Genomic DNA, 27,370 nt, shown 5'->3' on the forward strand with positions numbered 1-27,370 from the left:
TGCACTGCTATTAACCCAATATTTAGTGTATTTTAAATGTGACATGAAGAAACTGATGGTGTTTTTCTGTTCTTAAGACTCTGGTCATTAGTTCTGAGCATCAGTTTTTATTTCAATTGTATTCAGTGCACGCTTCTTAAGTTTTAGAAATTTTACATTTTTTTGACTATTCTGTATTATCTGTTTAATGTCTGTTATGTCTACTTTAATCTAAACTATTAACAAGCAGCTGAAGAAGCCTCTCATGAGATGAAACATGTACTGTTAATTTTGATAATGTAATTTAATTGCCAAGTATGATTAGAATTGTAATGAAAAGGTGGAAATTCTCAAGTCTTTTATTCTAGAAGAAGAATGGTCTGTAAAGTTTCTGCAATGACATTACAAAGAAAAAGTACACCTTATGTGAATGACACTCGCATTTGATGAATTCAAGAGAATTTTCAGTACCCCACACGTGACAACTATGTCTGTCGACTTTGCCATTTGTATGGAATGTTGCTTCATCACTAAAGAGTATGTAATTCATAAAGTCATCATCATCTTCCATCCATTGTTGCATTTGGATACAAAACTCATAATGCTGTTTGGAAGACAATGTGTTGTACATGGTACTTGCAGCTCACAGGACGCTCTACGAACTGTGAGTATACAAGTCCGTCAACACTCTCACACCTCAATCAAGCACAGCGATTTATTATCACTTGAAAAAGTGTTTAGACAGGTGGATATAGCTGAGTTCAAAGAGAGGTTTCATCTGAGGACTCTACACAGTGATATAGTAAATTATTTAATACTCTTGCCTGACCCAGGTTCACCCGGGTGCGGATAGGGTCGTGCAGCTGTGAGCTTACATTCGGGAGATATTGGGTTCGAACCCCACTGTCAGCAGCCTGAAGATGGTTTTCCATGGTTTCCCATTTTCACACCAGGCAAATGCTGGGGCTGTACCTTAATGAAGGCCACGGCCGCTACCTTCCCAATCTCCCACCCTTCCGTTGTCGAAAACCTTTGATGTGTTAGTGCGACGTTAAACAAATAGCAAAAAAGAAAAAAAGTTCATCCAGGACAGTCGAGATCTCCACATCATAGACAATTTCTCCACCGGAGGTCTCATCTAAAGAGGATATATCTATCCTTTCAGCCTAGTAGAGTGAAGTGTGAATCAGACTAACTATATTGCAATGTACCACATCGCCACCAGCATCACAGTCACCATCATCATTGCATCAGCAGTTATCGATGTAGCCACTGTAGTGCACCATGCAGCAGTGTGACAATTTCCTCCTCTTCCTCCTCCTCGTTATGAATAAACTAGTAGAACATATGCTACCCGTCAATGACGGGTCAATGTTTGGTGATATTACAGACCCAGTGTTAACATGTAAACCAATATTTTTAAGTCACTAGTAACAAAATGATATTTGTTAACAATTCTGTGAAATAATTTCCAAAGGCCTCATTATACAAGATATCAGTGGTCAATTCTGGGACAAAAACCCAGTTGACTGGCACTCAGTCATTGGTTGCTCTGCATGTGTGCTTTGACATGAAAAGTGTTTCAAGATCTTTGCCATCACAGAGCATCTTCTCTCCACTGTGCATGCCCATCCAAGTACTTGTTACATCACTTACGGTATGTAAGACCTTACTCCCCTCTGCACTTGGTCGTACTATATCTGATCATCTTTCACAGAGAGTGTGGCAGAGTGGTTACGGTAGAAGATTCCTTGCCTTCATGGGATCTTTATTAAAAATTGTTGACTTGGGCAGTGCAAGCCTTGCATGCAAGGGATGTCTTTTAGATCTTTACTACTTTCTTTTCTAGCAGGGTTTCATTCCATATCTTGAGTGTAATGCTCTCTCTCAGGCCAAGGAGATGTAGAGGAAGGTGAGGGGGCAGTGGCCATGGCCTGTACACATAGGTATCAGCAGATTAGAGTAGATGCAGGTTATAGTAACTACATGGAATGAAGAAGTTAGCACAGGGTAGGGTAGGATAGGACAGGATTAGATCTGCATCAGACCAGTGTACTAACTAATGTCCCAAACAACAATAACAACTACCACATTATCATCATCATCATCATTCTAAACATTGGTTGGGAGTGGTTCTTATCACATATATAATGGTGGTTGTATCAGTGCTCCTCATCCCTATATATCAGCAATTTAAACAGAAAATATGACTGGAACAACCCGGAAAATTAAGTCCGAACAATGTTCAGCTCAACTCAGTGATTACCATTGATTCCTGACTACAATAGTGTCAAACTAAATCCTTGCTCTATCTGCCCACTGAACTCCATTATATTTAGCGATTTTCCAAATCCAGTACTATACTATCAGTGTGTGTTTGTTTGTTTGTTTGTTTGTTTGTTTGTTTGTTTGTTTGTTTGTTTGTTTGTTTGTTTGTTTGTTTGTTTGTTTGTTTGTTTGTTTGTCTGTGTGTTTGTTTGTTTGTTTGTTTGTTTGTTTGTTTGTTTGTTTGTTTGTTTGTTTGAGGCATATGTGAAATTATAAATCATGGAAAACTATTTTTAATGTGAGACTGCCTATAAAAAAAAATCAGCTGGTTAATCCTATACTACTATATTATATGAAAATTGAACCATATTCAGTTCCTGGTGATCCTTCTGGTTAATACCACAGGTAATCAAGATCAGATCAGATCATACCGAAATATGAGGTAATATAGAACCATGTCTCAGTCTATTCCTCTGAAAATGACTGTATTTGATACATATACAGGTAACATATCAGGATATCACATTCGTTAAAGAAAGAATTTTGAAAAACAACTTCAGTCCTCTTGAAAATGCGATGTATAAATACTATAAAGATGTTCTGTTGAAAATAGGGTTTTAAAATTGATTTTGACAAATAACAGCTGCAATAAACTATAACCATACTTCTCAGTAAAATCTGGTACAACTTTCAGGACATCATCCTTCACTTTGTGGTGCTGAGTTTTGACCGCTACTCAAGAGATGACATCATCGGCGAAGTGTTCTCATCAGTGAACCTCTCCCTTCTAGGGGACAATCAACAGAAGACCATATGCCGACAAATTCATCCACGCAGTCTCAAGGTGACAGTGAACTTCTGTATTTTACTTTTAAAGTGATAAATGGTAGCTGCATTTACATTATCTATCTATCTATCTATCTATCTATCTATCTATCTATCTATCTATCTATCTATCTATCTATCTATCTATCTATCTATCTATCTATCTATCTATCTATCTATCTATCTATCTATCTATCTATCTATCTATCTATCTATCTATCTATCTATCTATCTATCTATCTATCTATCTATCTATCTATCTATCTATCTATCTATCTATCTGTTTCTTATATTCAGGATATAGAGTTGAAATGCATAACACTCAAAAAATTGTCATAGTTAAACTACATTGATTTCATTTGATTTGGTTTTATGTAACCTACTCCCAAAGTTGAAATTTTGAGGCAATATTTAGGGAGAAATACTTGTACTTACTGGAGAGAAATGCTTTCATAAGAAAGGTAAGTTACACTGAAGTTCTTTTGTTTTGTTTTTTCAATGCTGTGAAACCTGTCTGTATCAGATCCACAATTAAGCTGATATGTGTCTATCGCAGGGCGCCCAAAATCTCATGAGTGCAAACCGAGGTTCATAGGCTCTGTGCATCGGTCTGACTTGGCTCAACTCAGCTTGACTCAGATGGTGTAGTGCGCTGAGAGCAACAAAGCATTCGGTGATAGATGGCTTGTTTATCAATGAAATAGACAAGCACAAGACAACAACATGATAATGGAGCAATCTGTTTCGAAGAAAGCATTCTGAAAGTCCATATTTCGATCGAACTGGGAACTTACGTATTTGTTTTTTGTCAGTCGTGACAATAAAGCCAAATGCTTAATCTGATGGACAATAGTTACGTGATCATCAAAATGATTTATTTTTCAATACAAAGACTTTGCTCAAATTCTACCAGAATTTGTCAAAGGAAGATTTCCCTAAGCTGCATCGAGAAGCAGCTAAGATTATTTCTATGTTTGGTTCCACATGCATATGTGAAGGTTTTTTTTGTTTTTTTTGTTGTTTTTGACCTGCACCAAAACTAGACTGTGTGCAAGTATTTCTGATCGTAATTTAAAGAACGCTCTCAGGATTGCTGTCAGCTGATCCCTTGTTCCAGACATTATCGGTTATAATGGCAAAGAAAAAGGAAAAGAAGGGCTAAAGAAGATAAGTTGTCTGCTCGAACCAAATTGAAGGAAGAGATTTTTAACACCGGTAACCTTGTCCCATACAAATGAGTGTCTCTGCTTACCACTCGTAAATATTTCGCAGTGAGGGCAGAAACAGCAGGGAAGGTGAGAAAGGTGGAGACAGGCTGAAAGGGTGAGACAGATGTAGGGGAAGAGGAGTAGGGGTTTTCACTCTGGTCAACTTAGTGAAGTCGACTCTTGCACCTTGCGCTGTGCAGTGCACTGGTGCATGCCCCCTGAGAGGCCCTGGTCTATGGTATTAAATTTGCCCAGTACCTTTTGCAACCAATGCTGAATTAAATAGAAACCACCAAAAACTGAAACCGGAACCAACGTATGTCCTGAGAACTTAGATCAGAGTTTCTCAAACTTTTTGTGGCTGAGTCCCCCTTAGCATATCGCATTCATGTCGAAGGACCCCCTCACCACAGAACATAATACTGAATTCAGTGAACAAAAAACACAATTTTGTAATGTTACCATGTTTGTTTGTATTCATATAATTTAGGACTAATACTCATTTTAGTCTGGCCCAGTGGTGTAGGGGGCAATGTGTCTGCCTGTCACCTGGTGGCCCCGGGTTCGATTCCCGGCCGGGTCAAGGGTTTTCAATTGAATCCTCTCGATTCAAAACCCCCTAAAGACCATATTTTTTTAAATTGAGATAAACATAGCAGTGGATTTCCAAGGATGAGTTCGATTGGTTCGTGAACCTCTGAGTCTCAAAACTCGCTAAGTTACTTAGAACGAGCTACTTGAAAATCACTGTTAAATTCAAAATCCTCTATATCCACCACCAGTTACGTTCAAAAGCCTGTATGTGTATCAACCAGTGAGAAATTTCAGATGTACTGAGGAATAAGAATGACGTCACTTGTTTAGCAGTGCAGCCAACTCTTGCGATCTTCTCTTAACTACAGATTTTCGTATATTAATGGACCCGAATGAAGCCAAAACAGTACGATTGTCAGAGGATAATTTGAACGTATTCACGGTGATTTTGATTAAAGTAAGCAGTTTAATCACTGGAGAAAGGACAAGTTGCCCGTTCTTTCTACCACGGACAGGAGAATTCTAAAGCAGTATGTTGGCAATATGCGTTACTCTGATAGTAGGGGGCTTCCTAGTGCATTAAGGAGAAAGCAATTTATTGTCCATTTCCTTGGCATCATTTATTGAAAAATGAGGGACGAAACTTTTCTTGTTGCTAAAGCAACTCTACGAAGAGGGTGAAAAAGTTTGCGGCAGGTGGATACTTTGAAAAGGTTTAGGCAAAAGCGAGAAAGGTGAATAATGTTTAGCGATTCAAGTATTATTGAAGTGCTTAAAGTTACATTGTTGACTGTGATTTATAAGTTCGTATTCATGATTACTAGGCCAAGAATGCAAAACAGTTGTATAAAATGTGATTCAGTGATCTTATATTGTTTAACATCATTTTCGTGACAACAGCTGAAGTAAAGTGAGTTAGTTTCAAAATGCTCCACATCCAGTAGTATTCATGATTATGACTTTCAAAATCCCCTATGTTAGTATTTGAGATTCAAAACCCCCTACGTTCATATTTAACACTGATTTTACTGCATATTAATATCTCTTAATGTATTTTATATAACTTACAACTGCTTCTGGATCCTCTTTGAATGTTTAGATAACACAAATTGTCCAATACCATTTCAAGAATAACCTGTCAAAGAAAAAGTCACATCCTGAACAATTTATACAAGTGGATATAGAGGATTTGGAATCTAGAGGATTCAATTATAATGATTAATATCACTGGCCTGGAGAATGTGTGTTTGTGACGTCCTTAATCTTCCTTTCCTCACACACAACATTCCATACTACTGCCATTCCAATTAGATGCAGCATCATATAATATGGTGCCAGTAGGGGCAAAAGATCACATGGGTCGATGCCCCGAACAAATAGCATTTAAAAAAAAGAAAAAATTTTCATTTTCCTTTCAATTTAATTGTAACTTCATTTACATAAAGATACTTGATATATGCAGAGAAATTGTAAAATATTATGACATTGGGGATTTAAATGGGACTATGGAATGGCTATGTGGGAAACTGGGAGTGAAATTTCTAGATCCTAATGGGTGGGTAGGAGATAGGGATCTGCACTCAGATGGCCTTCACTTAAAGTGCAGTGGTACATATAAGTTAAGAAATTTGTTTGGAAGGGTAATAGGGAGGTACATTCAGGGAAACAGGGTTGTCTAGGGAGCGATTATAAAGGTACAGAGATCTGGAAGTGAAGTGGGGATGACATAAAAACATAGTGTTGAACTGTAGAAGTATTGTAAAGAAAGGGATAGAATTAATTTAACAGATATATATATACCAGATATTGTAACAGGAGTTGAATCATGGCTGAGAAATGGTATAATAGATGCAGAAATTTTCTCACGGAACTGGAGTGTGTATCATAGAGATAGGATAGGAATGGTGGGAGGGGGAGTATTCATTCTGGTGAAAGAAGAATTTGTAAGCTACGAAAAAGTTAAAGATGGAAAACATGAAATATTAGGTGTAAGGCTCATTTATAAAGATAATAGGCAACTTGATATCTTTGGAGTGTACAGACTGAGAAATGGTAGTTCTGACACTGATTCAGAATTATTTGATAAGATAATCAGCTATGTGGGCAACAACATGGAAAGGAATGTGATTGTAGTGGGTGATCTCAATTTACCAGATGTCAATTGGGAAGGAAATGTGAATGACAGGAAGCATGACCAACAAATGGCAAATAAGTTAATATGGAAAGGACAGCTGATTCAGAAAGTGATTGAACCAAATAGAGGGAAAAATATCCTGGATGTGGTGCTGATAAAACCAGATGAGCTCCGTAGAGAAACCGAAGTAATAGATGGTATTAGTGATCATGAAGCAGTTTTTGTCATAGTTAAAAATAAATGTGATAGAAAGGAAGGTCTTAAAAGTAGGACTGTTAGGCAGTACCATATGGCTGATAAAGCAGGCATGAGGCAGTTTCTAAAAAGTAACTATGACCGGTGGATAACGGTAAATAAAAATGTAAACAGACTCTGGGATGGGTTTAAAGCAATTGTTGAGGAATATGAAAACAGATTTGTACCTTTAAAGGTGGGAAGGCATGGTAACCACCCACCTTATTATCATAGAGATATAAAGAGATTAAGAAGGAGGTGCAGATTGGAAAGAAATAGTTAGAAATGACTGTGGAAGTAAGGAGAAAAATTGAAAGACTTTATTAGGAAATTGAATGGAGCAAAGAAGGCAGCTAAGGATAACATGATGGCAAGCATAATTGGTAGTCATACAAAGTTTAGTGAAAAAATGGAAGGGTACGTATAGGTATTTTAAAGCAGAAACTGGTTCCAAGAAGGACATTCCAGGCATAATTAATGTACAAGGGGAGTGTGTATGTGAGGATCTTCAAAAGGCAGCAGCATGCAAAGATTGTTGGTTGCAAGGATAATGTCCAAATAGAGGAGGAGCCTAATGCTAAGAAGTATTAAAATTTGTCTATGATAACAATGACATTTACAATAAGATACAAAAGTTGAAAACTAGAAAAGTGGCTGGAATTGATAAGATTTCTGGGGATATACTAAAGACAATGGGTTGGAATATAGTACCATACCTGAAGTACTTACTTGATTATTGTTTGGTTAAAGGAGCTATACCAAATGAATGGAGAGTTGTTATAGTAGCCCCTGTGTATAAAGGAAAGGGTGATAGACATAAAGCTGAAAATTACAGGCCATTAAGTTTGACATGTGTTGCATATAAGCTTTGGGAAGGCATTCTTTCTGATTATATTAGACATGTTTGCAAAATTAATAACTGGTTCAATAGAAGACAGTTCGGTTTTGGGAAAGGTTATTCCGCTGAAGTTCAACTTGTAGGATTCCAGCAAGACATAGCAGATATCTTGGACTCAGGAGGTCAAATGGACTGTGTCATGACATGTCTAAAGCATTTGATAGGGTGAATCATGGGAGACTCCTGGCAAAAATGAGTGCAATTGGGCTAGACAAAAGAGTGACTGAATGGGTTGCTATATTTCTAAAAAATAGTTCTCAGAGAATGAGAGTAGGCAAAGCTTTATCTGACCCTGTAATAATTAAGAGGGGAATTCCTCAAGGCAGTATTATTGGACCTACATGTTTTCTTATATATATATGTATATATACAGGGTGAAGCTTAATTCGTGCACTCAGGCGTCACAGCGCGACTCCTCACATGCCAGCAATAAAAAAATGTCTCTTACAAATTTTCGTCTTGCGAGTATATCCGGTAGAAAACGGACGTTGAAGAGTAGCAATCTACCATATGTAGGGTAACTACCGCTGTCAGCACATTCTCGTCGTGCTGTACCGTTGGTGCAGTGGATAGAGTTTTTGGTTGGCATGCAGGAGGTCGATGGTTCGATCCTGGGTTGAGGCGCATTTTTTATTTGCTAATTTCCATCTGACATTACCTACTGTAATACAGTAAGACACCGTTTTTGAGGTCACATGTATCCTACATTTACAACATTTTGTAACGCTGAAACAACAAATACCTGATTAGACTAATAAGAAATAGACAGCTGAAACAAATGACCAGTCATAGGACAGATTAACTACACAAACAATATCACTTTCGATATACTAAAGATGATAGCACAGTACAATAACACAACATCTACTTGTCATTTACATACTGCATGTATAATAATAATAATGTTATTTGTTTCACTTACCACGAACTACTTTTTAAGGTTTTCAGAGATGCCACCATACTGCATGTAACATGATCGCGCAGATGTAGCACATTAGCACTAATACTGTCCATATTAATGAACGCATGACCTTCACAACAGAATACGTTGTCCTCAGAACAACAGATGCTCAAAGTGACCTCCCTGCACGTCCAAACATTGCGCAACCCACCGGATCATACAGCTCTGGACCCTTCGCAGCATAGCTGTGTCCACAGTAACAAAAGCAGCATGAACACGCGCTACCAATTCTTCCACATTTGTTGGCGGAGTAGAGTACAAGTGCTCCTTCAGGTGTCCCCACAGGAAGAAATCCAGGGGAGTTAGGTCAGGGGAACGCGGTGGCCATACATGTGGACCTCCACATCCGAGCCATTTACCTGGAAATGTTCTGTCTAAATACTGTAGCACATTACTTCCAGAGTGTGGAGGCGCACCATCATGCTGGAACCATATCCTCTGCCGAACATGTAGTGGAACATCTTCCAGCGCATCAGCCAGATAGTTTGAGAGGAATGCATGATACCTCCGTGCAGTGAACCGGTAAGGCAACATGTAGGGGCCCAGACACCTGTCGCCCAATATTCCTGCCCAGACGTTGATACCAAAGCGAACTTGATATCCACGGTCGCGAGTGACGTGCGGGTTAACCTCACACCAATGGTGGGCATTGTGCAAATTGAAGACACCCTCACGAGTGAATGCTGCTTCATCCGACCATAGTACCGTGCTTACAAAGTCATCGTTGGCTTCCTGTTGTTGTTGGAACCATTCAAAGAATTGTACCCGCTGAATGCGATCTGCAGGATGCAGGTGTTGCGTGCAAGAATAATGATAGGGGTGCAGCCCATGCTCGTGCAGCAGGTTAACGATCATGCGTTGCGAGACACGCAGCTGCCTTCCTACGCTACATGTACTTCGCTGAGGTTCGTGGTGTATGACCTCCAGATGAGCTTCCTCAGTAGCTGGAGTACGGTGAGTCCGTGGACGACCTCTGTCACGTGATGGTAGGAGAGAACCTGACTCCCGAAGGCGCACCTCCAGACGACGAAACACATTTTTATCTGGATGGCGTCGACGAGGATATCTAGCAGCATATTCACGAGCGGCAACACCACCCCGGTTATCAGATGCACCAAGGACCAGAAGCATATCCACATATTCATCGTTTGTGTATGCCATACGTCTGCCACAGTGGTTTAGAAGTTTATAAGACGGACATTCAATACGTGTACGCATATACATTGGAGTATGTCACGGGCGCGTTACTCCGCTCGCCACTAGTCCTGTCTGATGGACAGCGCATACACTATGTACTAAACACGCCGTCAGTCCTGCGCGCTGTTCCACCTAACGCGCATTACCTCTCTGGCAGATATTGTTCTGTACGATTCATCCCGAAATGGTGAAATGGTCGGTTTCGAATTACACTGTTTCCCTAACAGTAATAGACACAATGTTTCCACAATCCCATCGATGTAATAATAATAATAATAATAATAATAATAATAATAATAATAATAATAATAATAATTATAATAATAATAATAATAATAATAATAATAATCATCATCATGTTTACCCTCCAAGGTCGGCTTTTTCCCTCGGACACAGCGAGGGATCCCACCTCTACCGCCTCAAGGGCAGTGTCCTGGAGCTTCAGACTCTTGGTTGGGGAGAATGACCAGTACCTCGCCCAGGCAGCCTCACCTGCTATGCTGAACAGGGGCCTTGTGGAGGGATGGGAAGATTGGAAGGGATAGGCAAGGAAGAGGGAAGGAAGTGGCCGTGGCCTTATGTTAGGTACCATCCTGGCATTCGCCTGGAGGAGAAGTGGGAAACCACAGAAAACCACTTCCAGGATGGCTGAGGTGGGAATCGAACCCACCTCTACTCAGTTGACCTCCCGAGGCTGAGTGGACCCCGTTCCAGCCCTCATACCACTTTTCAAATTATCGTGGCAGAGCCGGGAATCGAACCCAGGCCTCCGGGGGTGGCAGCTAATCACGCTAACCACTACACCACAGAGACGTACTAATAATAATAATAATAGTAATAATAATAATAATAATAATAATAATAATAATAATAATAATAATAATAATAATAATAATGCATTGAGATAGTACTAAACAGCATGCGGTTACCAGACGCAGTGTTGAAAGGTAGAATTATTGGGACCATGGTGATAACACATACAAATTGTAACTGAGTTTGGACATTATTCGCAGAGCACGTTGCTAGGCCTACTGGTAACGTAAGGCCCTAACGAAATGTAATGGACCTGAACGAGGCAAGAATAATAGTCGGTACTAATCTATGGGACCATTGGAGGAGGGTACAAAGAAAACAGGTTTCACTTCTAGTAGATGAAGTGGTGCGAATAAATTCATGCCCACGACGTGGAAAGGGCGCCTTTCAAAGCTGACCAATGAACACGATTGTTCGTCCATTTCTAGGATCGTAGTATGTAAGTGCAAATGGTTTCTAGAGGACCCACTGCAATCGCTGTTGACGATTAAGATGCCAGATACCATACCACCTGGACTACATTTACGAAATAAAAAACGTACGCCTCAACCGAGGATCGACCACTCAACCTCCTGCATGCTCACCCAAAACTCTATCCACTGCACCAACTGTACAGTGCGACTAACTTCTGCTGACAGAGGTAGTTACCCTACATGTGGTTACAGTGTTGCCAGATTGCTACTCTTCAACGTCGTTTTTCTGCCGGATATACTCGCAAGACGAAAATTTGTAAGAGACATTTTTTTATTGCTGGCATGTGAGGAGTCGCGCTGCGACGCCCGAGTGCGCGAATTACGCTTCACCCTGTATATATAAATGATATGAGTAATGGAGCGGAATCAGAGGTAAGGCTTTTTGCGGATGATGTTATTCTATATAGAGTAATAAATAAGTTACAAGATTGTGAGCAACTGCAAAATGACCTCGATAATGTTGTGAGATGGACAGTAGGCAACGGTATGATGATAAACTGGGTTAAAAGTTAGGTTGTGAGTTTCACAAATAGGAAACGTCCTCTCAGTTTTAATTACTGTGTTGATGGGGTGAAAGTTCCTGTTGGGGATCATTATAAATATCTGGGTGTTAATATAAGGAAAGATCTTCATTGGGTAATCACATAAATAAGATTGTAAATAAAGGATACAGATCTCTACACATGGTTATGAGGGTGTTTGGGGGTTGTAGTAAGGATGTAAAGGAGAGGGCATATAAGTCTCTGGTAGGACTCCAACTAGAGTTTGGTTCCAGTGTATGGGACCCTCACCAGCATTGCTTGATTCAAGAACTAGAAACAATCCAAAGAAAAGCAGCTCGATTTGTTCCAGTTGATTTCCAACAAAAGAGTAGCCTTACAAAAATGTTGCAAAGTTTGGGCTGGTAAGAACTGGGAGAAAGAAGACGAGCTGCTCAACTAAGTGGTAATACCAATATAATGGTCCGTTATTGGACATGTGCATCAACATCTATATCATAAGTGGTATGTTTCAAGCTGTCAGGGGAGAAATGGCATGGAATGACATCAGCAGATGAATAAGTTTGAGTGGCGTCTTTAAAAGTAGGAAAGTTGGAATTCAAGAGGACAAATTAGGGCAAATATTCATTTATGGAAGGGGAGTTAGGGATTGAAATAACTTACCAAGGGTGATGTTCAATAAATTTCCAATGTCATTGAAATCATTTAAGAAAAGGTTAGGAAAACAACAGATAGGGAATCTGCCACCTGGGTGACTGCCCTAATTGCAGATCAGGGTGGGTGGGTGGGTTGGTTGGTTGGTTGGTTGGTTGGTTGGTTGGTTGGTTCAGGAAACTTACTTCAGAAAATTCACTTGGTACAATTGTTGGATTAATGGTGCATTTTTCCTAAGATCAAGCATAGTCACCCGAACCGGAGATTAGCCTAAACATTACTTCCAGTTCTGTACTTCGTTTTCATTTGTGTGAGAGTAGAAAAGGTACACTCACATAGATATGTTGTCATGAAAAGCATTAAATGCAGTATTAATTTGCTAGACATTGTAAGATATAGGGGATGTCATGGAGACAAAAATCGATCAGAAGCGTGGAGGTGATACAAGTTCTTCACAAGATACTGCCAACTTGTACCATTTATTGACCAAGAATTACATATACTGTATCTTATACAACAGTGAAGACATTAATTTAGAATAATGGTCTGTGAATTGTGTGTGTACAATAAAATTTTGCTCCTTAAATACTTACAACTTATATTGTTATTGCAGACCCCTTGGATTATAGTCGTGGCCCCCCCAGGGGTCTGTGGACCACAGTTTGGAAATGGTTGCCATAGATCTTAGATCTTAAGAAAGTTCAGTAGTACCACAGATTTTTTTTTTTAAACATTAAAATTTAATAATTTAAGTATCCTAAATATCCTACATAATCTAGCTCCTACATATATCCCTTGACTGACTACCTCAAAGATAGAGAGCTGTAAATCATTCTTGAACTTGACTGACTGGTCTCCAATAGTTGTTGCAATGTCTTCAATGATGAAAGTCACGCCTGATCTTGAAATGAGTTAAGGTAATCAATGTAAGCAAGCACGATAAAAGTTTTGATCAAGTGGATGATTATATTCTACGTTGGAAAAATCTCACTTCTTTTTATATTGCTATTAATGTATCATGAACAATTCAGCCAAACCCTTTCACAATTCTCTCATTTAAAATTGAATTGTCTCCCTTATCCCTTACCAGGATTTCTACTACTTGCTCAAATTCTGCTTATTGTGCTGTTAGTACCATCAAGATGTGGGTGTTCCAGCATTTGAAATGTTGTCAGTTGACTTTTCTTTTTCTCATTTCTCATGATATTTTTTTCTTTCTCCTCATTTACTCCCGTATTTCTGCTCAAGTTGCTTAAAACTACAAATTATCTAAAGTTTGTATGTTCAATATTTCTGTCTTACATAAGGCAGCATTATATTTACAACACCTATTTCTTATATTTTATAATTTCTCTCATTCATTACATATGTTTTCTGTATAGATAAATTTAGATTTACTATTACAGCAGTGAAGGAGATGGGTCCAACATTACACCAAATGACTTCCAAATGTGCAGAAATATTTATTCCTCAAATTACAGGCTTCAAAGACTGCTCTGATTATTAAACATATTTAACTTCAGGATCAATTTTCTAATGAAAAATGAAAGGATATGGAATAGTTAACACAAATTTTTAGTTCTACAAGTGCATTTTGCGACCCATCTGCCTTCCTGAAGTGAGTGTTCTGCCATTTCGTCCTCTAGACAAAGCTTCTGTGGTTAATGCAGATCAAAGCAATGGGACGAGGTGAACTGCTGGTCTCCCTCTGCTGGCAGCCTGCTGCTAACCGCCTCACCGTCGTGGTTCTCAAAGCCCGCAACCTGCCAAAGATGGATGTTACTGGACTAGCAGGCAAGTTACAAGAAATTCAGAAGGAATTAATTTTAACTCATATATTTTTGTACATAAACATACAAAAAATCCCTCAAAAATATATTCATCCAACTAGTAATAAAAGAGATATTACTCTAATATTTAACATTTATTAATGAGAAATAAATGAATGATAGACTTGGTTATAATATCTATCATGTGTAGGAGTTTATACAAGATACAAAATCAGATGGAAAGTAGTAACCTACCCAGTAAGACTTCTTGTTGTGCTTCCTGGCCTCTTTTTCAACTTCTTGGTGTAAGCATATGATTTAGATTTTTTCCCAGTTTTATGGCCAGATGCCCTTTCCGATTCCAACCCTATGTAGAGGGATGTATTCATTATTCACATGTGTTTCTATGGAGTTTGGTAGTAGGATTTGTTGTGTGTAGATGAAAAGAAGGTATTAAGATGAACACAAACACTCAGTCCTCAAGCCAGAGGAATTGACCACATGCAGTTAAAATACCTGGCCAGGAAATGAACCTGGGGCCCTCTGAACTGAAAGTGAAACTGAAACTGACTGTTCAGCCAACAACTAGGAGATGAAATATCATCGTCGTCATCATCATCATCATCATCATTATTTTCTCCTATTCAGGTCCTGCTGGGTTGGGGCATTTATGTTACTTCTCCACCTTCCCCTTTCCTTCCACCATTCTTCTGTTCCATTCCAGGTTATTTTTTCTTATACAGGTCTTGATCATCCTTCTTACTCTAGATCTCCCTCGTGCTCACTTCTTGCATCCTGTTGCTACTGAAATCTCTATAGGTATCAGTATCATGCCTTGCATTTTGCATTAGTTAGCTTCTTGGGTATTTGAAACTGTCCACTATTTTAAGGTTCTGACTACCAGGATTTACGATTCATTCCCCTACTCTGTCACCTCTTATTATCATCATCTTGCTCCTCTCCACACTGAATTTCATACCATATTTCACAATTTTCTCATTCAATGTATCCAGTTGTTCTTGTACTTTCTTAATGTCCATTTCCCACACCACAATTCCATCAACAAATGGGGAAATTGAAAAATGTGTTCAATTATTTGTATGAGGATACTATTATCTCAGACGTGAAAATTGGTATATGGAATCTGCTTTAAAATTAAAGAAACACGTATTCTCGGTAAATCCAATGAAGGGGGGGGGGGGGGTGTGAAAGAATTGAAAAATTAATTGAATTAATTGTATGAGTATACTTACATCTAATAAAAGCTAAAGTTGTTACAGACGTGAAAATTGGTGTTTGGATCTCCTTTAAAAACAAAGAAAAAAGCGTTTTGGGGGGAAATCATCTTGGGGGGGCAGTGGTGAAAAGGAGTTGAATTCCTTTTATGAGAACACATATCTCAAAAACTGAAGATGTTAGAGTCATGATAATTGGTATTTAGATCCTTTACTATTAAAGAAACAAATATTTTTTGCTGGAAAATTCCCTTGGGGGGTAGAGGTGAAAGGAAGTGAAAAAAGTTAATTCTTTTTATGGGGATACTTATATCTCAGAACTGTAGGTAACAGATGTGAACATTGGTATTTGGAATCTCCTTTAAACATTAAGAAATACACCTTCTTTTTGGAGGGGGGGTAAATCAATTTAACAGTGGTGGGGTGAAAAAGGAGTTCAGACCAATTGATTTTACTGTTCATAATGTACGTATTATAATCATAAACTGATCATTTTTAATCTTTCCTGGGTTTGTTTTCAAGAGCCATCTTTTCCTTTGTAGAACATAAAGTTAGATTACAGTAGATTCTCCTGGCATATAAATAAAAATTTAAACATGTTTGAAATAAGCGATAGGAATGATATTGACCGTACAATTGTTTACCTCTATAAGAAGGTCAATAATGCATGGAAGTATATCATTCGTGTTGGCAGAAATCTCGCACACTTGCCTACACGCGACGATGGTGCTGGTCACATTGTCAGCAATGACAATGGCGGCAGATGTAATTTACTGCCATGTAGCAGTCTTGCATCTTGCTGTGGGGTCCAGAACACCAATAATAATAATAATAATAATAATAATAATAATAATAATAATAATAATAATAATAATAACCTAAATTCAACTAATATCACCCACCTTAATAATAATAATGTTCTGGACTGTCGTCATAATGTGCAGACCGCGCTGGAAATGGGTCCTAGCCGGGTAATGACTACGATTGCAGTCCGGCCGCGGGTTCAGTACCGCCAAGGTACCCAAGACAACACCACGTCGGATCTCCTCAAGGATTTGATCCATATAAAAAATGCTTATAGGAAAAGATGGCAAAGATTTAGGAACCTCACTGACCGGGTGGAATACCTGGACCTAGCCCAGGAAGTACGAAATTGATTGCTGGAAAGTAAGATTGAAAAATGGGAGGAACTTTGCCGTAATCTCTCAGAAAACGAGACAGATCACAAATTTTGGTGGATTCTCTCAGAAAATGAGTCAGATCATGGATTTCGGAGGATTATATATAAAATATTAAGCATTCAATTATAAATTTCATTATAATACTGTAGCGAAGCACGGGTGTCTTGCTAGTTTCTATATAATAGTTTTATTGTCAAATCTTTTAGCTGAAGATGTTCCATAATCAGAACAAAACATGTCCTAGAGATTAAGCTGGTTTATATCATGTAATTAATAAAATGATTATATAGAAATTAATAAGTATTGGAAGGTGGGAACCTACTTATAACTTAACCTTAGTTTTGTTGAGCCAATACGGGATAAAATATGAGATTTATGAGCTGTAAATGAGTTATTGCCGACGTTGCCGGGGAGGAGCAGTGGAACTGCAGTAGTTATACTTGTCGACTAGCTGAGTTATATCAAATGATATCCATCTCTTCAGCCTCCATATTCTGTCTACAGGAATCTCACCGGGCGAGTTGGCCGTGCGCGTAGAGGCGCGCGGCTGTGAGCTTGCATCCGGGAGATCGTGGGTTCGAGCCCCACGGTCGGCAGCCCTGAAGATGGTTTTCCGTGGTTTCCCATTTTCACACCAGGCAAATGCTGGGGCTGTACCTTAATTAAGGCCACGGCCGCTTCCTTCCAACTCCTAGGCCTTTCCTGTCCCATCGTCGCCATAAGACCTATCTGTGTCGGTGCGACGTAAAGCAACTAGCAAAAAAAAAAAAAAAAAAAAAAAAAAAAATACAGGAATCTCACTTGAGACCTGGACACAACATGACTATGAGAGGATATTGTCTTTATCTAAAGACGGAGCAACTGTGAATGGCGTGGCGACTGGGGGCATTTGTACCCTAGTCCGCTCTGACATTTTCAGTAATGAAGTGCCGCTCCATACTCAGCTGGACGCAGTTGCAGTTTGTGCTCCATTGCCAGTAATGACAATGGTGTGCAACGTGTACTTTCCACTGGACTACGATCTCCACATGCCTGAACTCCAAGATTTAATTGCTTGGTAAAAAATGAAACGGAGTATGGCTTTTAGTGCTTGGAGTGTCTGAGCAGAAGTTCGGCTCGCCAGATGCAGGTCTTTTGATTTGATGGCTGTAGGCGACCTGCGCATCATAATGATTATGAAATGACGATGAAGATGGCACACACATCCAGCCCTCGTGCCAGTGAAATTAACCAATTAAGGTTAAAATTCCTGACCCTGTCGGGAATCAAACCCGGGACCCCTGTGACCAAAGGCCAGCACACTAACCATTTAGCCATGGTTACCTCGGTTACCTCCTCCCTTTCTCTTGCTGGGAGATATGAACACCCGTAACACCTTTTGGGATTCTCCAAATCCTGCGCTAATGGGAGGATTTTTGAGCAGTTAATCAACCAGTTTGATCTTTGTGGCCTCTTTGTTGTCTGTTCTTTCTTTCCTATCTGGGTCTGATTATTGTTCCATAGCGTAAATATTTGTTTCCTGCGCAATGTGGGAAAACAATGGGTCCATAAACTCCAAAAGTACAGACAACTGCAATACAGAATTATCTAAATATTTGTCTCTCAGTTCTCATGACACCCTTGTAGAGCCTGTAAAGTGATTACTAACCCACACCCAGTCACTATGTTTTGCTTTCGCACATGGGGCTTTAGGTTTGATTTTATAGTCATTCGTATTAGATGAACTGACGAAGAGGCCAGTATCAACAACTCACTGCAGTTGAACGAGGCCATATAATAGGACTATGTGAAGCTGGATTTTCCTTCCACGCTGTTGCAGAATGACTTGGCAGGAATGTTTCCACTGTGCATGCATGTTGGCAGCAGTTGTCATGAGAAGGTACACTCGCAAGAAGACTGGGCTCCGGACATCTCTGTGGCACCACCGAGAGGGAGGACCACCGTATTCAGCGTATGGCTGAGACGCAGCAGACTGCATCTGCAGCAGCAAATTGAGTGGCAGTTGGCACCACAGTGACACAACTAACTGTTCAAAATTGGTTACTAGAAGGACAGCTCCGAGCCAGAAACCCTGCGACATGCATTCCACTTACCCCAAACCACCACCGTCTACGACATCAGTGGTGTCAAGCAAGAGCTCATTGGAGGATAGAATGGAGGTCAATTGTGTTTTCCGATGAAAGCTGGTTTTGCCTTGGTGCCAGTGATGGCTGTGTGTTGGTTAGGAGGAGGCCACGTGAGCGTCTGCATTCCACCTGTTTGCGGTGTTGACACACTGGACCTACACCAGGAATTCTAACCTGGGGATCAATATCCTATGACAGCAGGAGCACTCTCGTGGTTATCCTATACACCCTGACTGTAGATGTGTACATCTGTCTGGTGATTCGACCTGTTGTGCTGTCATTCCTGAACAGCATTCCCAGGAGGTTTTTTCCAACAGGATAATGCACACCACCATGCTGCTGTTGTAACCCAACGTGCTCTACAGAATATTGACATGCTTCCTTGGCCTGCTTGTTTCCCTGATCTGTCCCCAGTCGAGCACGTATGGAACATCATTGGACGACAACTCCAGTGTCATCCACAACCGGCATTAATCATCCCTGTATTGACCGACCAAGTGCAACAGCCATGGAACTCCATCCTGCAAAGTTACAACTGGCACCTGTATGACACAATGCGTGAAAGTTTTCATGCCCGCATTCAACAGTCAGGCAATTACACCAGTTATTAATGGACGAGCACAGCATATTTGCAATGACTTTTCTCAGGTGGATATTAACCTGTAATCTTGTACCGTTAATCAATTAAATATGTTACCTCGACAAACATATTGACAAAATTTCCATATCCTACAGTCCTTATTTCATGGTGTTTGGATATTTTTCTCCGCCAGTGTAGTTGCCTTCGCTGATGATGTCATGGCTTGGGGAGAAACAGAAGACAAGGTGCAGGAAAGGCTTTATATGTGGAAGGCCAGGTTTCAGGAATTCAACCTAGAGTTCAGCAAAACTAAGATAGCAGTGAACAGACATAGCTGATAACCAAGCAGTAAAGTAACAGACCACCACTCAGATAGTGTAAAGTGTGAATGATTTCACCTAGCTTGGCAATATAGTCTCCAAAGACAACTTAGCCACAACGGAGATCACCAAAAGGTGTTCCCTCTTCTACCAACAAATGAGAACCCTTATTTGGGATGTTAAGATTCCAAAGAAAGCATAATTAGTGATGCTCAGCAGCTACTTCATACTGATCCTGACATATGGTATCAAAACATGCACCCTCACAAAAAAGAGATTCATCAAGACTGGAGGCATCAGAGATGAAGTTCCTAAGGTTCACTACCTGAAGACCAGGATGGGCAAGTTAAGAATTGAGGAGGTTAGGTAGGAAGGTGGGATTAAAACATCTCTACTAGATAGATTCAGGCCATTCAGACTACTGTGGATTGGGACACATGGAAAAGATGAAGCCTAAAAGCATCCTGAGTGCACTTGAAAAGAGAGGTAGAAGAAAAATACCAGTTGGAAGACCTAGAACTGACTATTCTTGATGGATGTGGTCAAGGCTGACTTTGAAGACAATAGATGATGTCAAGAAGAAGAGGACATTCATGAATAGAGGAGAGTGGAAGAGCCTTATCAACAGTATTCATAGAACTGGAACTGTAAACCGATGATGATGACAATGACAAAAAACCTCAAATCGTCAACAAAAACCCAGAATGAGTCAGGGTGATTACATCATTATCATCTTGAACCATCTCCAGTTGCCTACTGTCAACCAAAATATTATGTGCACTCGAGTTTTGAAATTGTTTATGAAATAACCAATAGGCCCACTGAAAATCCAATAACAGAATCATTTTCCTTGTTTCATTTCACATTGGTTCATGTATGTTTCAATTTTTTATTTATAAAGTATTATTTTTTATCGCAAGTGGAACGCAGAAATTGCTCGTTTTTAAGTGTGTTTCAACCATGCGTCAAATTTAAGACATCATTTCTCCAAAACCTGTCATCTGATCAAATCCAAATTTTAACACAATGTACATTGCAATGTTCTAAATATATTTTATAAATTTCAGAGTTTTGTGTTTCCAAGAAAAGAGGTATTATCAATTTCCTAAGGCAAATTTTTCTCAGCTTGGGCTGGTTGAAAAATTGCATTCTTGGTCGTGTTGTAATCTTTATGTATCCAATAGTGACGCTGTATGACTGTGAAACACGTAAATTATTTCACCTTTTTAATATCTGTCTGTATTTGTAGTGGGTAGGACGACATAAATACGAAGCTGTCTTGAGCTGGGAAGACCCTGCAACATTGTCGCGATAATGCGACACCGCGCCATGCCATGCCGTGCTGGAAGTTGTGTCTACAGATTACAGTTGCATGTACAGTGACATTTGGTTCACCATATGCTTAAAACATTCCTCCAGAATTTAATAATTACCTGGAATTAGCATTGAAGCAAATGGCATTATGAGGTAATGAAAAACATTTCCCATAAAGTTTTCTCATAGGAAATAGTAAGCTCGCGTCCTCATCCCGAGGTGATGCAGCTCTTTTCAGGCACACCCCCAATGGAGGTGAGCTGCATCTACCATTCTATAATAGCCTTCCTGCCATTCTTAAATCTCTGGTATTACCAGTAATCGAGCCCAGGTATCCCAAGGATGGCAGCAAGTAATGCGGACAGCTATTCTTTTTACAGTTGACGAATGCAAGGTCACAGCTGCGCGATCCTAATCACACGGCCAACTCGTTTGGTGGAGAGATTTTCTCGTCAGGACATTGGACCTCCAACGCAACTTTAAAAATGTATTATTTTTGTTTTTGTGTTGTTTATGCATTTTACATTTTTTAATTTTTAAAGTTTTTGGTATTTGTGTACCAGCCTGACTTCTCTCATGCTACCTGGCCTTTCCTCCTATGAGTCACTGGAATTCTACCCACAATAAACACATTTGACTGACCAAAGTTATATTCCAAGGCAATCAGCTGTTCGTTGATGAATAGGAAACTGCTTTTCCATCTTCGTATTCACTAACTTCAGGTCAGTCCTGTTCAGTTGGTTTGCGAGTGCATATTCCTATAAGATTCCTCCAAGACCTAGTTCACTAAATTTGAGGTTTGTATGATAGTGAGTGCTGTTTGTTTGTTTTTTTTACCTTAGAGAGCAAGAAGCTAGGTGAAAAGCAGTTTCCTATTCATCAACGAAGAGCTGATTGCCTTGGAATATCATTTTCATCTGTCAAATACACAGTGAAGAAGATTAAAGAAAATAGCAACAAGGAAAACAATGAAGGTACTCCCACGCCCATTAAGAGAAGTGACTGTCAGCAGGACGACCGTGCATTGTAATAGATCAGTTCACTATTGAAGTTATCAGGCGTACCACTCACAGCTGCTTATTTTATTTTTTATTTTTTTCTGAGAAGGCTTTCCTGATAATTTTAAAATTAAAAGACCGGGCGAGTTGGCCATGTGGTCAGGGGCACGAGGCTGTGAGCTTGCATCTGGGAGATAGTGGGTTCGAATCCCACTGTCAGCAGCCCTGAAGATTGTTTTCTGTGGTTTACCATTTTCACACCAGGCAAATGCTGGGGCTGTACCTTAATTGAGGCCATGGCTGATTCCTTCAGACTCCTAGGCCTTTCCTATCCCATCATCGCCATAAGACATATCTGTGTCGGTGCGACGTAAAGCCACTAGCAAAACAAAATAATTAAAAGAGAGGTTTCAACATTCAGTGACCGACTTTCCAGAAATATCCCTTGATAACCTTAGGCAAATTGTTCACAGTATCAGATTTTGCTGTAAAAATCTGAACAAAAGGCATGTTTTTATGGAATCATTATAGGTCGTAGCCTCAAGACTTCGGGAAACAGGCTAATAGATTTTCTACACAGATGAAGCTTGGTGTGCCCAAAACCACATGACGACGTATACGTGACAAGAAAAGTTAATGAAGTTCTGAAGAGACATGATAATTATGACCTTTCACACCAGGCAAATGCTGGGGCTGTACCTTAATTAAGGCCACAGCTGCTTCCTTCCAACTGCTAGGCCTTTCCTTTCCCATCGTCGCCATAAGACCTATCTGTGTCAGTGCGACGTAAAGCAACCAGCAAAAAAAGAAAAACATAATAATTATGATCAATACCAATGCCACCTGCGGGAAATATACGGATGGAGGGGAGGTTTTAAAACTCCGACAGGAGCTCGACAGCATGTCATAATACTACACATTGACAGTGAACAGGGATTTCTCAAGGAGCTGAGCTCTGCTTTGCGGGAAAGAAAGGAACAGGTGATTATCACCAGGAAATGAATTCATTCCAGTTTGAAAAATGGTTCAGGAAGGTTTTAAGCCTACTCCCTCCAAAATCTGCTGTAGTGATAGACCAAGCTCCTTACCACACACCCAGAAACTAAGAACCCTACCAAGTCATGGTTAAAAGCCAATATTATTGCGTGTATTGAGAAAAGAAACATCCCACTGCTGCCTGATGCAATTGATTTAAATTCCTTAACAGAACTACTCCACCATGCAAAACCCTACTTCAGAATGCCTCAAAAGGAAATTGAATGAATCACTACAGAATTAAGAAAAGATGTTTAACTTATCTGGCTGCCAGTAGCTCACTGTGAAATGAATGCTATACAATTGATTTGGGCCTTTGTGAAGAATAAAATTGAAAAATAAACCTTGCGAACACTGAAGAGAAGGGACGAAGCATAAATGTGACGAGAGACCTATGCCAAGAAACCTTATATTCCGTAACGTCTGAACTCTGTTAAAATTGTATAAAACATGCCATAGAAATAGAAAAATATTATTGGGAAAAGACCACCTTCCTGACGAGATTCAAATACAATCAGTTGTAGTCAGTCTTGAAAGTTCTGATTCCAAAAGCGATTAGAATGAATTATAAAATGATGGTGATAAACTGTAAGCTAAATCAAACCAATGAACATATACTGTATATTGTAAATACTTAGATATACTTAAATAAAACTGTCAAAGGAATTTAAAAATAATATATAAAAATCAAATAACATAAAAAGTATTAAAAAAGCATTTTAAAGCTGCCACTGGAGGTCCAAAGTCCTCATGAGTAAAGCTGATAGGAAATGTTTTTCATTACTTCATAAAGCCAATTGCTTCAAAGTTGATTCTAGGTAATTATTAAATACCGGAGGAACGTTTTAAGCATACAGCAAACCAAATGCCACTGTACATGCAACTGTAAACAGTAGGCTCAACTTCCAGCATAGCGTGGCATGGCGCGGTATCTGGCACTAAAAAGTTGCAGGGACTTTCCAGTACAAGCCAGCTTGGCATTTATGTTGTCCTGCCCCTACAAAAACAAACTGATATTTTAAAAAGTGAAATCATTTACATATTTCACAGTCATACAGCATCACTATTGGATATGTAAAGATTACAACACAACCAAGAATGTAATTTTTCAACCAGCCCGAGCTGAGAAAAAGTTACCTTAGAAAATTGGTGACAACTTTTTTTCTTGGAAACATAAAATTCTGAAATTTGTAAACTATATTTAAAACATCCTAATGTATATTGTGTTAAAATTTGGATTTGATCAAAGACGGGTTTTGAAGAAACGATGTGTTAAACTTGATGCATGGCTGAAACACACTTAAAAAAGGGCACTTCTTGCGTTCCACTTGCGAAAAAAACTGTTACAAGATAAATTTAAAATTTGAAACCTACATGACCTAATGTGAAATGAAACAAGGAAAACAATGATGTTATTGGATTTTCAGTGGATTTATTGATTATTTCATAAACAACCTCCAAACTCAAGTGCACATAATATTTTAGTCGACAGAAGGTGTTGTAAATAAGTCCTCTCCATCTATCCTGTCCTTGTACCATACTTCTTCCACTAACTTGTCCCAATCATGACCTTTCTGCAGCACGTCATTCTTGACTAGATCTATCCACTTATTTCGTGGCCTTCCACACAGGTCATCTTTCCTTTATCATTCTGTCAAATTCCTTTTTTGTAGTTTTGTTTGCTGGCATCCCCTTCATGTGACCAAATTACTTCATTCTTGACACCTGGATCTTATTGAGGAGAGAATTGTCTTATCTTACTTCTTCTTTCATTCCAATCATCAATCAATCAATGCTGATCTGCATTTAGAGCAGTCTCCCAGGTGGCAGATTCCCTATCTGTTATTTTCCTAGCCTTTTCTTAAACGATTTCAAAGAAATAGGAAATTTATTGAACATCTTCCTTGGTAAGTTATTCCAATCCCTAACTCCCCGTCCTATAAATGAATACTGGCCCCAGTTTGTCCTCTTGAATTCCAACTTTATCTTCATATCTTTCCTACTTTTAAAGACACCACTTAAACTTATTCGTCTACTAATGTCATTCCACACCATCTCTCCACTGACAGCCCAGATATACCACTTAGTCGAGCAGCTCATCTTCCTTCTCCCAATTCTTCCCAGCCCAAACTTGGCAACATTTTTGTAACGCTACTCTTTTGTTGGAAATCACCCAGAACAAATCAAGCTGCTTTTCTTTGGATTTTTTCCAGTTCCTTAATCAAGTAATCCTCGTGAGGTACGCATACACTGGAACCATACTCTAGTTGGGGTCTTACCAGAGACTTATATGCCCTCTCCTTTACATCCTTACTACAACCCCTAAACACTCTCATCACCATGTGCAGAGATATGTACCAATTCCATTTATGTGATTACCCCAATGAAGATCTTTCCTTATATTAATACCTAAATACTTACAATGATCCCCCCCATCAACACAGTAATTAAAACTGAGAGGAGATTTCCTATTTGTGAAACTCACAACCTGACTTTTAACCCCCTTTATCAACATACCATTGCCTGCTGTCCATCTCACAACATTATCGAGGTCACGTTGCAGTTGCTCACAATCTTGTAATTTATTACTCTATACACAATAACATCATACACAATACCTCTGATTCCACTCCTTACTCATAGCATTTATACATATAAAAAAACATAAAGGTCCAATAATATTGCCTTGAGTAATTCCCCTCTTAATTATTACAGGGTCAGATAAAGCTTTGCCTACTCTAATTCTCTGAGAACTATTTTCTAGAAATATAGCAACCCATTCAGTCACTCTTTTGTCTAGTCCAATTGTGCTCATTTTTGCCAGTAGTCTCCCATGATCAACCCTATCAAATGCCTTAGACAGATCATTCACAATACAGTCCATTTGACCTCCTGAATCCAAGATATCTGCTATATCTTGCTGGAATCCTACAAGTTGAGCTTCAATGGAATAACCTTTCCTAAAACCGAACTGCCTTCTATCGAACCAGTTATTAATTTTGCAAACATGTCTAATATAATCAGAAAGAATGCTTTCCAAAAGCTTACATGCAACACATGTCAAACTTACTGGCCTGTAATTTTCAGCTTTATGTCTATCACCCTTTCCTTTATATACAGCAACTATAGCAACTCTCCATTCATTTGGTATAGCTCCTTCAACCAAACAATAAACAAATAAGTACTTCAAGTATGGTACTATATCGCAACCCATTGTTTTTAGTATATCCCCAGAAATCTTATCAATTCCAGCCACTTTTCTAGTTTTCAACTTTTGTATCTTATTGTGAATGGCACTGTTATCATAGACAAATTTTAATACTTTAGCATTAGGCTCCTCCTCTATTTGGAGATTATCCTTGCAACCAACAATCTTTGCATACTGTTGACTGAATACTTCTACCTTTTGAAGATCCTCACATACACACTCCCCTTGTACATTAATTATGCCTGGAATGTCCTTCTTGGAACCAGTTTCTGCCTTAATGTACCTATACATACCCTTCCATTTTTCACTAAAATTTGTATGACTGCCAATTATGCTTGCCATCATGTTATCCTTAGCTGCTTTCTTTGCTCCATTCAATTTCCTAGTAAGGTCCTTCAATGTTTCTCCTTACTTCCACAGCCATCTCTAACTCTATTTCTTTCCAATATGCACCTCCTTCTTAATCTCTTTATTTCTCTATGATAATAAGGTGGGTCCTTACCATTCCTTACCACCTTTAAAGGTACAAACCTGTTTTCACATTCCTCAACAATTGCTTTAAACCCATCCCAGAGTCTGCTTACATTTTTATTTACCGCTGTCCACCAGTCATAGTTACTTTTTAGAAACTGCCTCATGCCTGCTTTATCAGCCATATGGTACTGCCTAACAGTCCTACTTTTAAGACCTTCCTTTCTATCACATTTATTTTTAACTATGACAAAAACTGCTTCTTCACTAATACCATTTATTACTTCGGTTTCTCTACAGAGCTCATCTGGTTTTACCAGCACCACATCCAGGATATTTTTCCCTCTATTTGGTTCCATCACTTTCTGAATATGCTGTCCTTTCCACATTAACTTATTTGCCATTTGTTGGTCATGCTTCCTGTCATTCACATTTCCTTGCCAATTGACATCTGG

At 39.2% G+C, this 27,370-nt stretch overlaps 1 protein-coding gene across 2 annotated transcripts in view; it reads left to right on the top strand.

The window, feature by feature from the left end:
• Positions 1-27,370, top strand: part of Syt4 (Synaptotagmin 4) — a 413,267-nt gene that overhangs the window by 363,725 nt on the left and 22,172 nt on the right. Inside the window, exons 5-6 of one of the 2 annotated variants that reach the window (XM_067137157.2) lie at positions 2,942-3,091; positions 14,325-14,472. In XM_067137157.2, the coding sequence (XP_066993258.1) occupies positions 2,942-3,091; positions 14,325-14,472 (298 nt within the window). The remainder of the gene's footprint in view (positions 1-2,941; positions 3,092-14,324; positions 14,473-27,370) is intronic. The other variant, XM_067137158.2, reaches the window with a different exon arrangement.

This window comes from Anabrus simplex, chromosome 1 (genome assembly GCF_040414725.1).
Source record: "Anabrus simplex isolate iqAnaSimp1 chromosome 1, ASM4041472v1, whole genome shotgun sequence".
Lineage (NCBI taxonomy): Eukaryota > Metazoa > Arthropoda > Insecta > Orthoptera > Tettigoniidae > Anabrus > Anabrus simplex.